Here is a 12,491-nt window from a genome sequence, read left to right on the forward strand (position 1 = left end):
ATATCTTGAAACCATTTACTTTACTGACAATTTATATAATTCTTTAATTTTAATTCTATTGAATTCTATTCTTAGTATAACCTACCTGCATGTTTGTAGACATAGGGCATTGCCAACTTAATTCTTAGGAAGTTTCGTGTGTCTGATAGGTGATAAAGAAATATCTATGGAGACGCTCTGGTTTGTGCTGGGTTAGTGATGTGGTGGTGTTTGCTTCTACTCTAAGATCCATAGCCCCGCTAGCCCTTTGAGGCTATAGGAACAGGTCTCTGTAGGAACAGTTGCTTTTACTCCAATTAGATCAACTAGAAGAGGCTGGGGAGATGGATCAGTCAGCAAAGGACTTGCCAAAAGCATGAGGACCCTGAGTTTGGATGTGTAGCCCCCATATAAAGTAGAGCTCAGTTGCATACATGTATAATCCCAGTGCTGGAGAGACAGAAATGGGAGGGTCCCTGCAACTCATTGTCCAGCTAGCCTGTTAGTTAACAGTCAGTTAGCCACAGGTTTATGAGAGTCTCCCCTTAAACATAAAGATGAGAACAATTGAGGACTACACCCCTTGTTGACTTCTGGCCTCCCTCCACATAGGTGTATACATGTGCACATGTACCCACATACTTATGCACACACCCTCATGAACACATGCATTCAGCACATACATGCACATGCACATGTACCTACTCAGAGTTTCCATCTTATATGCTAAAACATTGACGCACACTTTTTGTTTGAGAAATTCATACATGAGCAGAGCATCTGCACCACTTCTGCTCCTCCCACCCTGCTCCAACTTTTTCCGTGTTGCCCACACCCAGCTTCATGAGCTCTACTTTAATGTACTCTTAGGTTTTCCAATCCCAAGTTGTATGCCAGGACACATGCACATAGGGGCAATGCTAAGTGACATACAAAACTTTAGAAATTAGAAGCATATTAGTATGCATAGAGAACATTAACGAAACTACTTAGAAAAATCTTAATCAATAGCTACTAAGGCTTTGAACATTGGTTGACAACAGGGCTCCATTTCAATCATTTTTATTGGTTCAGTCATTGAGCCTGCGAACTTTCTGATCTGCAGCTGTGCTGAATAGTGTAAGTACTCAAGGTAGACACTTGGTATGCTGCAGTCAAGTAGGAGGGTATAAACAGGCTAAAATAAAAGTTCTATAAACTTTCCCATTCTCATACATACAGACCTGTTGTGAGTGATGGTTTAACAGTAGCGGCTAGCATATTGTTCTACCCTTGTCACACACCTGATAAGCTCACGAATTGATTAGTAACAATGAGCAAACAGAGCAATTAATATAAGCCACATTCTACCCTAAGCCTTTACCCATCAATTAATCCATTTACTCTCTTTGAGTACTCTGGATATTCGCTTATTGTCATCATTTCTTAGAGGAATAAAATAGAGCCCAGAGGGATTAGTTAATGAATATTGCAACTTTGAACCCCAGGATTTTAACTCCCACCCATCTATGCTTTTGCCTATTGTACTCAGCTATTTTGCCTTTAGGAAATTGTAGCAATTTTATATCCTTCATAATTGTTTTGCTGGTTATCCCATTGATTGTTTGTCTTATAATTTCTTTAATATTCTAAGTAATCTTTCTATATTTCATGTAAACAGAGAATAACTGATTAGACCATTTAGTTCTGATACTGAACTAAATAAATAAAATCAACAATTAGATGGCAAAATTAATAAGTTTTATATCTCATGTTTAAAAGTATACTAAAATTGCTAATAAGTAGAAAGGAGAAAAAAAAGAAAGTAGCATAAAAGTCTTAAATTCTAGAAACCAGGTAGTTTCTGTAGCAGGAAGTTATATTAACTAGTCTAAGAGATTAGTAAATCTGATTTTACTTTATAATTGTATTTCTGTAGTATACATATTTTTAAAATATTCTTTTATTGATTTCCCTTTTCTTTTTTTTTTCCTAGTATACTGTATGGAATTTTGTTCCAAAAAATTTATTTGAACAATTCAGAAGAGTGGCAAATTTTTATTTTCTTATTATATTTTTGGTTCAGGTAAGTTTTATTACTTAATGGATTATTTATGAACTTGCTGCTTAAACATATTTTACAGTAGGGAAAAATCATATTATATTCTTAGTTATTTGACTATGGGATTTTTTTCCTCTGGTAGCTTCCCCATTGTATTCATGAATAAATTACCTAAATCAAATCTAGATTTCTAAAACATGGGCTATAAGTTTTCAGATCAATTGTATTTTTGTTTCTTTATTAGTGTGCCATAGTACTAATACCTACAAATTAAGCCAAGAATATTCCTTGTAATTTTTCAGATGCTTGCCTCAGAGTATAAATGTTTTATCTATTGTTATGTAGTGTATCACTGGCACATGTCTGCCTATAGAATCATCTTTGTACAAAGTTTTCTGTGTATGTGTGTGTTTATTTAAATTTTGTTTTATCCACATGTGTCATGAGTCTATAATCACAGATACACAAGAGTGAGGCAGATGAGGATTTCTCATACCCAGGAGTTTGATGCCAACTGCACAACATAGCAAAAAACCCCATCCCAATACATTTTATTTAAATTTATAATTTTTAACATTTCCCTCCCTTTCTTACTTTCTTTTTCTCTTCCTCCTCTTCTTGTGTGTGTGTGTGTGTGTGTGTGTGTGTGTGTGTGTGTGTGTTGCTATGTATATACCTTATAGCCTAGACTGGCTATTAACTCCCTTTCTGTCTGCATTTGCCCTTCTGGAATTACAAGTGTTTATCACATTTAATTAATTATTCTGATTTTTAAATATTTGCAAGAGTACTTGTCTGGGCTTAAATCCAAGTTCATCCTAAATTGTTCTGTAGCTTCTTAATAAAAATGTTTTTGTATATATATGCATATACATACATACATACATATAAAATCTAAATTGAGACTCAAGTATAAATCAATTTGTAAATATAGTGATTTATTATTTTCTGATAAAACCTTAATAATACTGAAAATAACACTAATATGGTTATTATTTTCTGATAAAACCTTAATAACACTGAAAGTAACACTAAAAGCTGAAGTAACACTAAATTTTTCTTCAGTGTTAAAATAAAAATTTGTTTAAACTCTAAATTGGTCTGTCAGTAGAATCTAGGATTGCAAAAGAAAAGTAAAATTACTAAAATAATCATTGTAAAGCTTTAGGAAATATTTAGTTTATAAATGTTTTTCTTCATGAGTGGAGAAGGAACTTCTAACTTTATGTCAATAGAACATCTAGTGGTTTTCTTGAAAAGTGAAATTATGCTAACTATATTCACATGGTATGCATGTAGTTGTCAGATTGCTAAGATCCGCATGTATATACAGTAGAGCAAGTTTAATTAGCCCAGAGTCAAGAGAAATCAATAAAGCATAAGATTTTTGTTCTTCCTAATCTATGTAATTACTTCAAGTGCTTGTTCAGAAGCTTACAGAAAGTTCAGTTATATAACACACATCGTAATTAAAGCACCATTTCCTAGCTGTCTTCCTCTGGTTCTTTTGGGTGTAATAAAATCACTTGTAGGAAAAACCACTTTCCATATTCCATTCCTAGTTTTTTTCTTCAGGGTTGAGTTTATCCTGAATCGTGGGTTAAAATTGTTGACAGACTTTTCAGCATTTTGTAGCATGTACAAAGAAATGCAAAACGAGATAAGGCCCTTTATGGCTCTTTTTGTAGGTAATATTGAAGAACTTAAGAACTCTTAGAGCAAAGTAGCTTCACCTGGTGTGTGGTGGTAGGTGCCTGGAGTTCCAGCACTTGAGCAGCAGCAAGGGGGGAAAGAGTAGTCCAGTTTTGGGAGGGCATATGCAGCAAAATCTTGTCTAAAAAACCAACAGCAGTTAAAAAAAAAGTAGAAGCAGAGTAACTGAGTTCAGTTATCAGTACAATTGAGCATGTACAACTATCAGGTTGTCAGGAAATGTGAAATACATTGTACAATAGCATGAGATTTTAGATATTAATAATATAGCCTATATGATATAAACATCTAATACTCTGCATTCTTTCTTTAATTCTAGCTTATGATTGATACACCTACCAGTCCAATTACCAGTGGACTTCCGTTATTCTTTGTGATAACAGTAACTGCCATAAAACAGGTATGTAGTACTTCCTGCCTTAGTTCTTCCAAAACTCACTCAGAACTTTGTAAAGATTTCTACTCCAGATTAACATTGTGAAAAGTTTATGTAATAAAGTAGCAGATTTACTTGATACACAACAGATTATATTTCAGATACCTTGTGACTCATGAATGATTGTAGTCATTAAAACATATTACTTCCTTGACACAGCAACCAATCTAATAACAAATATACATACAGGCTAATTTATGAAACAAATTAGTATGATCATTTTGTAATTTTAGTGATGTTTAAAAAAGAATATAAATTGGACAGAGTGACCCACGCCTTTAATCCCAGCACTGGGGAGGCAGAGGCAGGCGGATCACTGAGTTCAAGGCCAACCTGGTCTACAAAGCGAGTCCAGGACAGCCAAGGCTACACAGAGAAACCCTGTCTCAAAAAAACAAAACAAACAACAACAAAAAACAAAGACAACAACGACAAAAAAAAAAAAGAAGTATAGTTGGGACTCAGCTGCTCTTCCAAAGGTCCTGAGTTCAATTCCCAACAACCACATGGTGGCTCACAACCATCTATAATGAGATCTGTCTGGCCTGTGGGTGTACATGCAGGGAGAACACTCCATAATAATAAATAAATCTTTTAAAAAGGGGGTATAGTTCTATAGAGTGGAGGGTTTATATGCCCTGAGAGTTGTGTAAAAAGGGGACCTGAGGGTTGTAAGAAGGGGCGATCCCAGGATATGCTTCTGTTTACAGTAAATATCTTGAGAGCCTTATCTCCAGAAGGGGAAACAGCCCTTGCTAATCCAGAGGTGGCGTTGAAGTTTTCATCAGAGCAGGACCAGGGCTGTGACACCTCTCACCAGATGGGCTTAGGGGTCTGCTGGGATAAGAAGGGAGGCACCGTCCCCTTTGCCGAGTGCATTAGAGCAGCTACCTGGAGGAGGGCGGACTTTGCCCCCGCCCAGCAGGTCTCCACGCTTATTGTTGCAGCACAGTAGGGAAGTGCTCACGTATCATTTGTTGAATTTCATCTTTTCCTATATACAGTGTATATCATGTCTTCTCTAGTCATGTATTGTGATATACAGAACTCTGGTAAATCAGAGAGATGATTGAGGAAGATTTTGTAAGAAATATTAAGATGAGTTTTAGAACATGAATAAAAAATTGATAAAGAAGGTAAGATGGAAACAATTTGGTTAAGGACCCATCTGCAAGACATGGCAAGACATGTTTTGAGGAAGTATAATCATGAGAATGTGTGAGCCTGTTTAGAAAAGTGCTAAGATGATATTTGAAATAATGATGCTAATTAAGGTAACTGAAAGATGTTTTGCTGTAAGCATTGAGAGTCAATAAAATAATTTTGAGCAGGCTACTGACTCGCAATGGTATGCAAAATGAATTAGAATTTATGAACTCACATTAAAAGAATAATGCATTTACTCTTAATGCTTTGCTGTTAGTGTTTTCTGACTATAAAAGGAAGTAAACTTTTTCATTGCTTAATAAATGGTATTTTAATGCTTAGCTTTTTCTAAAATTGACAGCTTAAATTGGGCCAGTATAGTTTATATATCCTACAGTGCTTTCCCAAAATGTTTTCTCAAAAACCAAAAACCAAACAAACAAAAAGCAACAAAACAAAACAAAACAAAAAACAGACCTTCAAGCCAGATGTGATAGCACACGCCTGTAATCCCAGTACTTGGGAGGCAGAGACAAGCAGATTGCTGTGAGTTCAAGACCAACCTGGTCTAGAAAATGAGTCCAGGAAATCCAAGGCTACACAGAGAAACCCTGTCTTGATAAACAAAACCAAAAAAAGTAGACCTTCAAAGAACAGCTCTCACTCTGATCATGCACCTCTAGCTCTTACAGCCTTCTGCCTCCTCGTCTACATAGCTGCTGAGCATTGGTGGGCGGGCTCTGATGAAGACATCCTATAAAGGCCTGAATGCTCCGTAGTCTCTTACTCTGCACTTTGTCCAGTTGTGGGCATCTGTGTTAGTTTCAATTTACTGTAAGAAGAAACTTCTCTGATGAGAGCTGAGCAAGTCACTGATCTATGGGTATAGCAGTATGTCATTAGGAGTCATTTTATTGTTATGGTCATTTAGCAGAATAATGGTAGCAGGTTTTCCTCGAGGCTCATGACCTATTACTTCAGCAGTGTGGGGTATAGGTTACATTTCATGGAGTGTGCCTTAAATCACAGAGTTTTTGGTTACTCCTATAACATTTATGCCATTGTCACACCAGTATATCCTATGCAGTTCTCCATTGTATGTCTTAGGGTTGTAGTCGGGCAATACTGGTGATGACCTTTCCTCTTAGGTAGGTAGTATGCAAGTGCCATACCTTCAAGTACCATCAACAGCAGTCGTCAGGAGTGAGGTTTCTAGATAGGCTCCAACTTGTCTTCTCTGTGTTCATGTCATAAATGTTGTCTTCAGCAATAGGGCCTTACCATTAGTTTGTAGAGAGCAGCCAACAGCCTTTGCAATAGCCTGTGACATTTGGGGGGAATTCCCCTATTACACCTTATGCACTTAGCCTGAGAATAATTTTATGCAATATTTTAAAGTATTTTTATGTATAAAATGGTGTTTCATATGTGAAGTCAGATGTGGAATTTTCTGCTTGTCATATCACGCCAGAGCTAAAAAAGGTTTATATTTTAAATTATAATTAATTATGTGGTCTGTATTTTAAGAAAGAAAGAAAAAATCAACCTCACTTTTAAAGTTTGGGTTTTTTTTCTGTTTGTTGCCTGAAACAATGCTTTGGAAATTTATGTTGTATGAGTAAAACATCAATTTGTACATAAAAGTCATTTAATGATCAAATAGTTTTAGGAGAATGTAGATGCCATAATTGCCACTCTGGACTTTTGGCATGGTTAGCTATGACATTTGTCAATATGGACTTTAGCAACAGCATCCTAAAATTAGCTTTGGATATGCTCAAGATATTTATAAGCCACACCCCTCATTAAGGAACTATGAGTTAAAAGAGGACTGGGAGGAAGAGTCAGTGTGTCAGTGTCTGTCTGTCTGCCTGTCTCTGTCTCTGTGTCTGTCTGTCTATCTGCCTCTCCCCCCTTCTCTCCCCCTCCCTCCCTTCTTCCCCTTTCCTCCCCTCTCCCTCCCTCTCCCTTGCCCTCTTATTTTCCAATTTTTTTTTCTTTTTGAGATTCTATTTTATTCACAACATTTCTCCCTTTCCTCTCTTTCATCTTTTCAAAGTTATGGCCTCTTTTTCATCAATTGTTATTGAATATATACGTATATTTGTGTATACATACATGTCAATAAAGACAACCTGTTGCGTCCATGTGTTACTTGTATGTATGTTCTCAGGGCTGACTGTTTGGCACTGGGCAATTAATTGGTATGCTCTTCCCTGGGGAGGGCCACTTCTGCTCTAAGCTTTAAACAGTTGCCTGTTTCTTTCTGTAAGGTTGAGGTCTCATGCGCTTTTCCCAATAAAGTTTGGCATGTTCGTTGGTGTCCTTTTTGTTCAGCTCATCCTTGGACAGTCGTTTTGGTGAGACTTCATGGGTGTAGCTTCTGTAGTTTCTTAGCAGACACAGTCTCAAGCAAATTTGCTGCAAGCAAACTTCTCTTACAATCTCTTTCCCCCTGCTTCCGCACCATGCCTGAGCCTTAGGTTTGTTGGTAGTTTGTAGTTCCATTGGGACTGAGTTCCACAGCTCTGCATTTTGACTGGTTTGGCTTTTTCGTAGTAGTCTCTGTTGTAAAGAGAAGTTCTCTTAATGAGGGGTGAAGGCAACATTTATCTGTGGGTATAAGGACAAATGTTTACCCCCCACACACATACACATGCCAACAGCCAAAACTTAACTCAGTTTGTTCACACACAAAAAGACATTGCAGGGGAGTTGGCTTGTGGAGAGGAAGGTTTCTAGGGGTGAAAGTGAAATGACCAGGATCAGAGTATTTTAAAAAGATATTCATGCAACCTTAGATAGAGATACTAATAATGCAGCTACATATTCACTTTTGGAATCTAGAAGAGATACGAGTTGGAGAAAAAAATATTTCAGAATTACCAGCATATTTTATATTATTTACATACATATAAAAGAATAGATTTGTTTGTTTTGTTTTGTTTTGTTTTTGGAGACAGGGTTTCTCTGTGTAGCCTTGGCTGTCCTGGACTCACTTTGTAGACCAGGCTGGCCTTGAACTTATAGAGATCTGCATGCTTCTGCCTCCCTAAGTGCTGTACTACTGCGCCAGGCTGAATAGAATAAGTTTACTACTAAGAGTGAAGTATACAGAAGGGACTCATAGAGGTAACAGAAGAAACCTTCACCAGCAAACAAGGAAAGGTCAGAATCTCAGAACATCAGGAACATAGTGTAATGGATACAGATAATGTTTCTGGTAAGAATGAATGTCAGAAATGTCATTCCTTTTGTAGGCATCAGAGTAGTCTAGGAGAATTCTGGTGAGTGTTCCCTGGAAACTGTGTGTGTGTGTGTGTGTGTGTGTGTGTGTGTGTGTGTGTGTGTGTCTTTTCATGTTCTCTGATTTGATTATGTATTTTTAAAAGTATACAGATAGGACAATTTTTCCTCTTTATTTTTAGGGATATGAAGACTGGTTACGCCATAACTCAGATAATGAAGTAAATGGAGCTCCTGTTTATGTTGTTAGAAGTGGTGGCCTTGTAAAAACTAGATCAAAAAACATTCGGGTATGTATATGGAAATGATATAAAATTGTATTTTTGTGTCATAGTTTTAATCTTGATTTTCTATGTATATTTTTATATTTATTATAAAATTCTACGCGTGTGTGTTTCTCAGTGGCAGATTATTTGCTTCACATGTTCGACCCTGAGTTCATCTAGATTTCAAAAAATGCACACACAGTAAAATACTGTGATAAGCCACCTATGTAGAACAGAATGAAGACAAATCTTTGCCTTTTAAAATGTTTATAATAACATATCTCCTGACATCTTGTAGGTTGGTGATATTGTTCGTATAGCCAAAGATGAAATTTTTCCTGCAGATTTGGTGCTCCTATCCTCAGATCGGCTTGACGGTTCATGTCATGTTACAACTGCTAGTTTGGATGGAGAGACCAACCTGAAGGTTTGTTCATGGACATGTTTCAGCACTGCTCTGGGTGACGTGAGCGCCTCATGTTTATAGTGCTTACCTTTTGATGAAGTGATTAGGATTGACTGATACAGGAAAGTTAGGTTTCTTTTTGTTGGTGTTATTGTTATTAAACATTTTTAAACAAATTACAAAAGTTGATGGATTGGGACAACGGCTGTGGTGGTAGAGTACTTGCTATCTAATACAAGCATTGGCATTTGAATCCCTAGCACCTGCTTAACAGAAAGACAGGCATAGCAGCCATGTTTTCATCCCAGCACCAGTGAGGCTTAGATAGGGGATCTGTGGAGCTTGATGGACAGTCAGTCTGACCAAAATGGTAAGCTTTATGTGCAGTGAGAAGCCCCCGTCTCGCTAAGTAAGGTGGGGAGTAATTGAAGACTCCCCAAGGTAACCTCTGGGCTCCAAACACAGTGCAAATCTGACTTCTGCACATTCATCTGCATAGACACACAGACATGCATACACATGTATGCAAGTAAGTTTTAAAATTTAAAAAGTTGCAAACTAAAAAAATGTTATTCTGTGTTTAAGGCCAGTCTCACCCTGGCTTTATTCATATTGAAAGTAGAAATAAAAAATGTTTTAGGAAAAATAAAATCTTTTAATACTTTTGATGTCTTTTTTTTTTTTTTTTTTTTTTTTTTAACCCAGGCTGGCCTCTAACTTCTGGCAATCCTACCCCCTGCTTCCCAAATAGATGTGAGCCACCATACTCACCTTGATACATTTTTGGTTAAGAAGCAAGTATAAATTTTCTCAGTCTTTAGCATCTTTAGACAGTTGTGATTGCAAACAGACTCTATATACTGGTGATTGCAGCAAATCTGTTCCTTCCCTGCTTATTTCTAGTTGCTTCTTGTCTGTCGTCTTAGCGAGTAATCTGCAATCTAGTATACCATAATCACATCTAGAAGACACTTGAAGTAGTTGGTACCTGAGGTCATACTTAGGTAAACATCTGTCCCTTTTTAATTTTTTTCAGACACATGTGTCAGTTCCAGAAACAGCAGTATTACAAACAGTTGCCAACTTGGATAGTCTCATAGCTGTGATAGAATGCCAGCAGCCAGAAGCGGACTTATACAGGTATGCTGTGTTATTTGGTGAGCTCATCTTCATTTAACAGTTTATATTATAAGTAAAATTCCAATAGAATGTTATTAAAATTTTAATTTTAAAAAGTGTACAAAATTTATTTTATTAAAAAATATTTAACAAGGGCTGGAGAGATGGCTCAGAGGCTAAGAGCACTGAGTTCAATTCCCAGCAACCACATGGTAGCTCACAACCATCTATAATGTGATCTGATACCCTCTTCTGTCCTGCAGGTGTACAGGCTGAGCGCTGTATACATAATAATAAATAAATATTGAAAAAATATTTATCAAACTTATTTTTAAATTTTATTTCATTTTCTTATAGTAGTAAGTGCATTCTACCTGTTGATTTTATAAGTTACCCTACTTTTATAATATGATACGTTCTTCTACAGATTTATGGGACGAATGATAATAACTCAACAAATGGAAGAAATTGTAAGGTAAGAATAAATCATACTGTCTACTTATTGTTATTAGAAACTGGTAGAGAGACTAAAAGTTAAAAGGGAATTAAGTAAATAAACAGCTTATCGCAGTGAAGCATAAGTTAAAAACATGTCATCAGCTAGTAGTTTTTAGAAGCAACAAGTGAAGATGAAACACTCCATGAAATGACATAAAAGTAATTATGTAGCCTTATATATTTGCGTTTTTGATAGCCCTTGATAGCAACTTTGAAATGAAACACTGTTGCTTTAATTTAGATCCTTAAACATATTAGTCATAATACTCAGTGGAGTGAGTTGAGTTCAGTTCCATGATATAGCAGGGGTACCATATATGAAGTCCAGGCTCATCAGGGTTCAATCCTTCTACCACAAAGAATGCATGTTTTACATAACATAATGTTTGGTTGGCTTTGTTTCATAGTCACTGAGTGTAAGCTAAAGCATTTAGTGAGCAGTTTTTTGTTGTTGTTTGGTTGGTTGGTTTGGTTTTTGTTTTTTGTTTTTTTGGTTTGTTGATGGCTTGGTTGATTGCTTTGGTCTGTTTTCCCATCATAATTTGGCATCTAAATAAGAGGTTTTGAATCAGTTTAAATATTTGATAATAGAATGAGGTTACATTTTTACTTACAACCTAAAGGTTTAACTTAAAGTCAGTCTTAGAATCAGCTGTTAAATTATTATTTTAATCTGATTTTTCCCAGCGTTTCTAGGGACATAGTCACCGTATATTGGCTGCATGAAATAAGTCAATAACAGAAAGAGTTGAGCATTTTAAAATTAGATCAAGAGATAAGCCATCAAAGTGTCATGTCAGCACTGATTCATGCTTTAATAAACAACATAGAAGCACATTCAATAAACTTTAATAACATATGGATGAGATCCCTGATGAATAAGTATGACTAAGTTTTATTTTTATTTATGCATTAAAATAGTGAAAATTTTGTGATGCATCACCTGAATTGTGCTCTAAGGTATTGTGTCTGTAAAGGAGCATTGCAGTGTGGGCTACTCACTCCTGAGTGTCTGAAAGAGTGAACTGTGTTCTTCACTGAAACCCCTGCAGTTAACTATTGAATTGTCTTTTATTTGGAAGCTGTTACGGTATCCCAGTTATGTATGCATTCCTTTTCATTGTTAAAACCAACAGCATGCTAGGCAGTAGAACACAACAGGGGGTGCATGTGTGATGGGCACATGGTTTCTTTGAGTGGTGAGCGTATTTCAGTGAACAGGTATTTGTAGCTGCTGAGAAGTTAGCACCATACTGGTTCTGACAGACCAGGTGTGTGTACTCACCAACAGACTCCTCAATAAAACCTTACTGGTAAACATGTCCCCAATGCCTGACCTTCCTGGTTCAGTGCAGTTTTTTGTTTTTGTTTGTTTTTTTCCCACAGTGTTGGTGTTTGCTGATGTTTTTATCGATGATTCAAGCTTTGTTTGATTTGAATAAACATATTATTTGTATGTTTCAGAAAAGTTTAAAAACTTTCAACAAAATAAAGACCTTTTACTTTATCCATTACAGACTCTTAACCATCTTACTATTATTAAGAAAATAGAATTTCCTTAGTAGTTATTCCTTTTCATTTTATCCTTAGTGGAGAAAAATTCAAATAGCAAGTAGGCCTGTGTACTGAAAAGTGTGCAGT

The 12,491-nt window shown here is 36.3% G+C and overlaps 1 protein-coding gene across 4 annotated transcripts in view; it reads left to right on the forward strand.

Annotated features, from left to right (window-relative positions):
• The window catches only part of ATP11B (ATPase phospholipid transporting 11B (putative)), a 98,275-nt gene that overhangs the window by 22,698 nt on the left and 63,086 nt on the right, over positions 1-12,491 (forward strand). For all 4 annotated transcript variants that reach the window (XM_084769738.1, XM_084769739.1, XM_084769737.1 and 1 more), the window contains exons 3-8: positions 1,955-2,044; positions 4,053-4,133; positions 8,744-8,851; positions 9,126-9,254; positions 10,270-10,373; positions 10,780-10,827. In XM_084769738.1, coding sequence (XP_084625864.1) covers positions 1,955-2,044; positions 4,053-4,133; positions 8,744-8,851; positions 9,126-9,254; positions 10,270-10,373; positions 10,780-10,827 — 560 coding nt within the window. The remainder of the gene's footprint in view (positions 1-1,954; positions 2,045-4,052; positions 4,134-8,743; positions 8,852-9,125; positions 9,255-10,269; positions 10,374-10,779; positions 10,828-12,491) is intronic.

The sequence above is a fragment of the Acomys minous genome (genome assembly GCF_964271855.1).
Source record: "Acomys minous genome assembly, chromosome: 19".
In the NCBI taxonomy this organism is placed as follows: Eukaryota; Metazoa; Chordata; class Mammalia; order Rodentia; family Muridae; genus Acomys; species Acomys minous.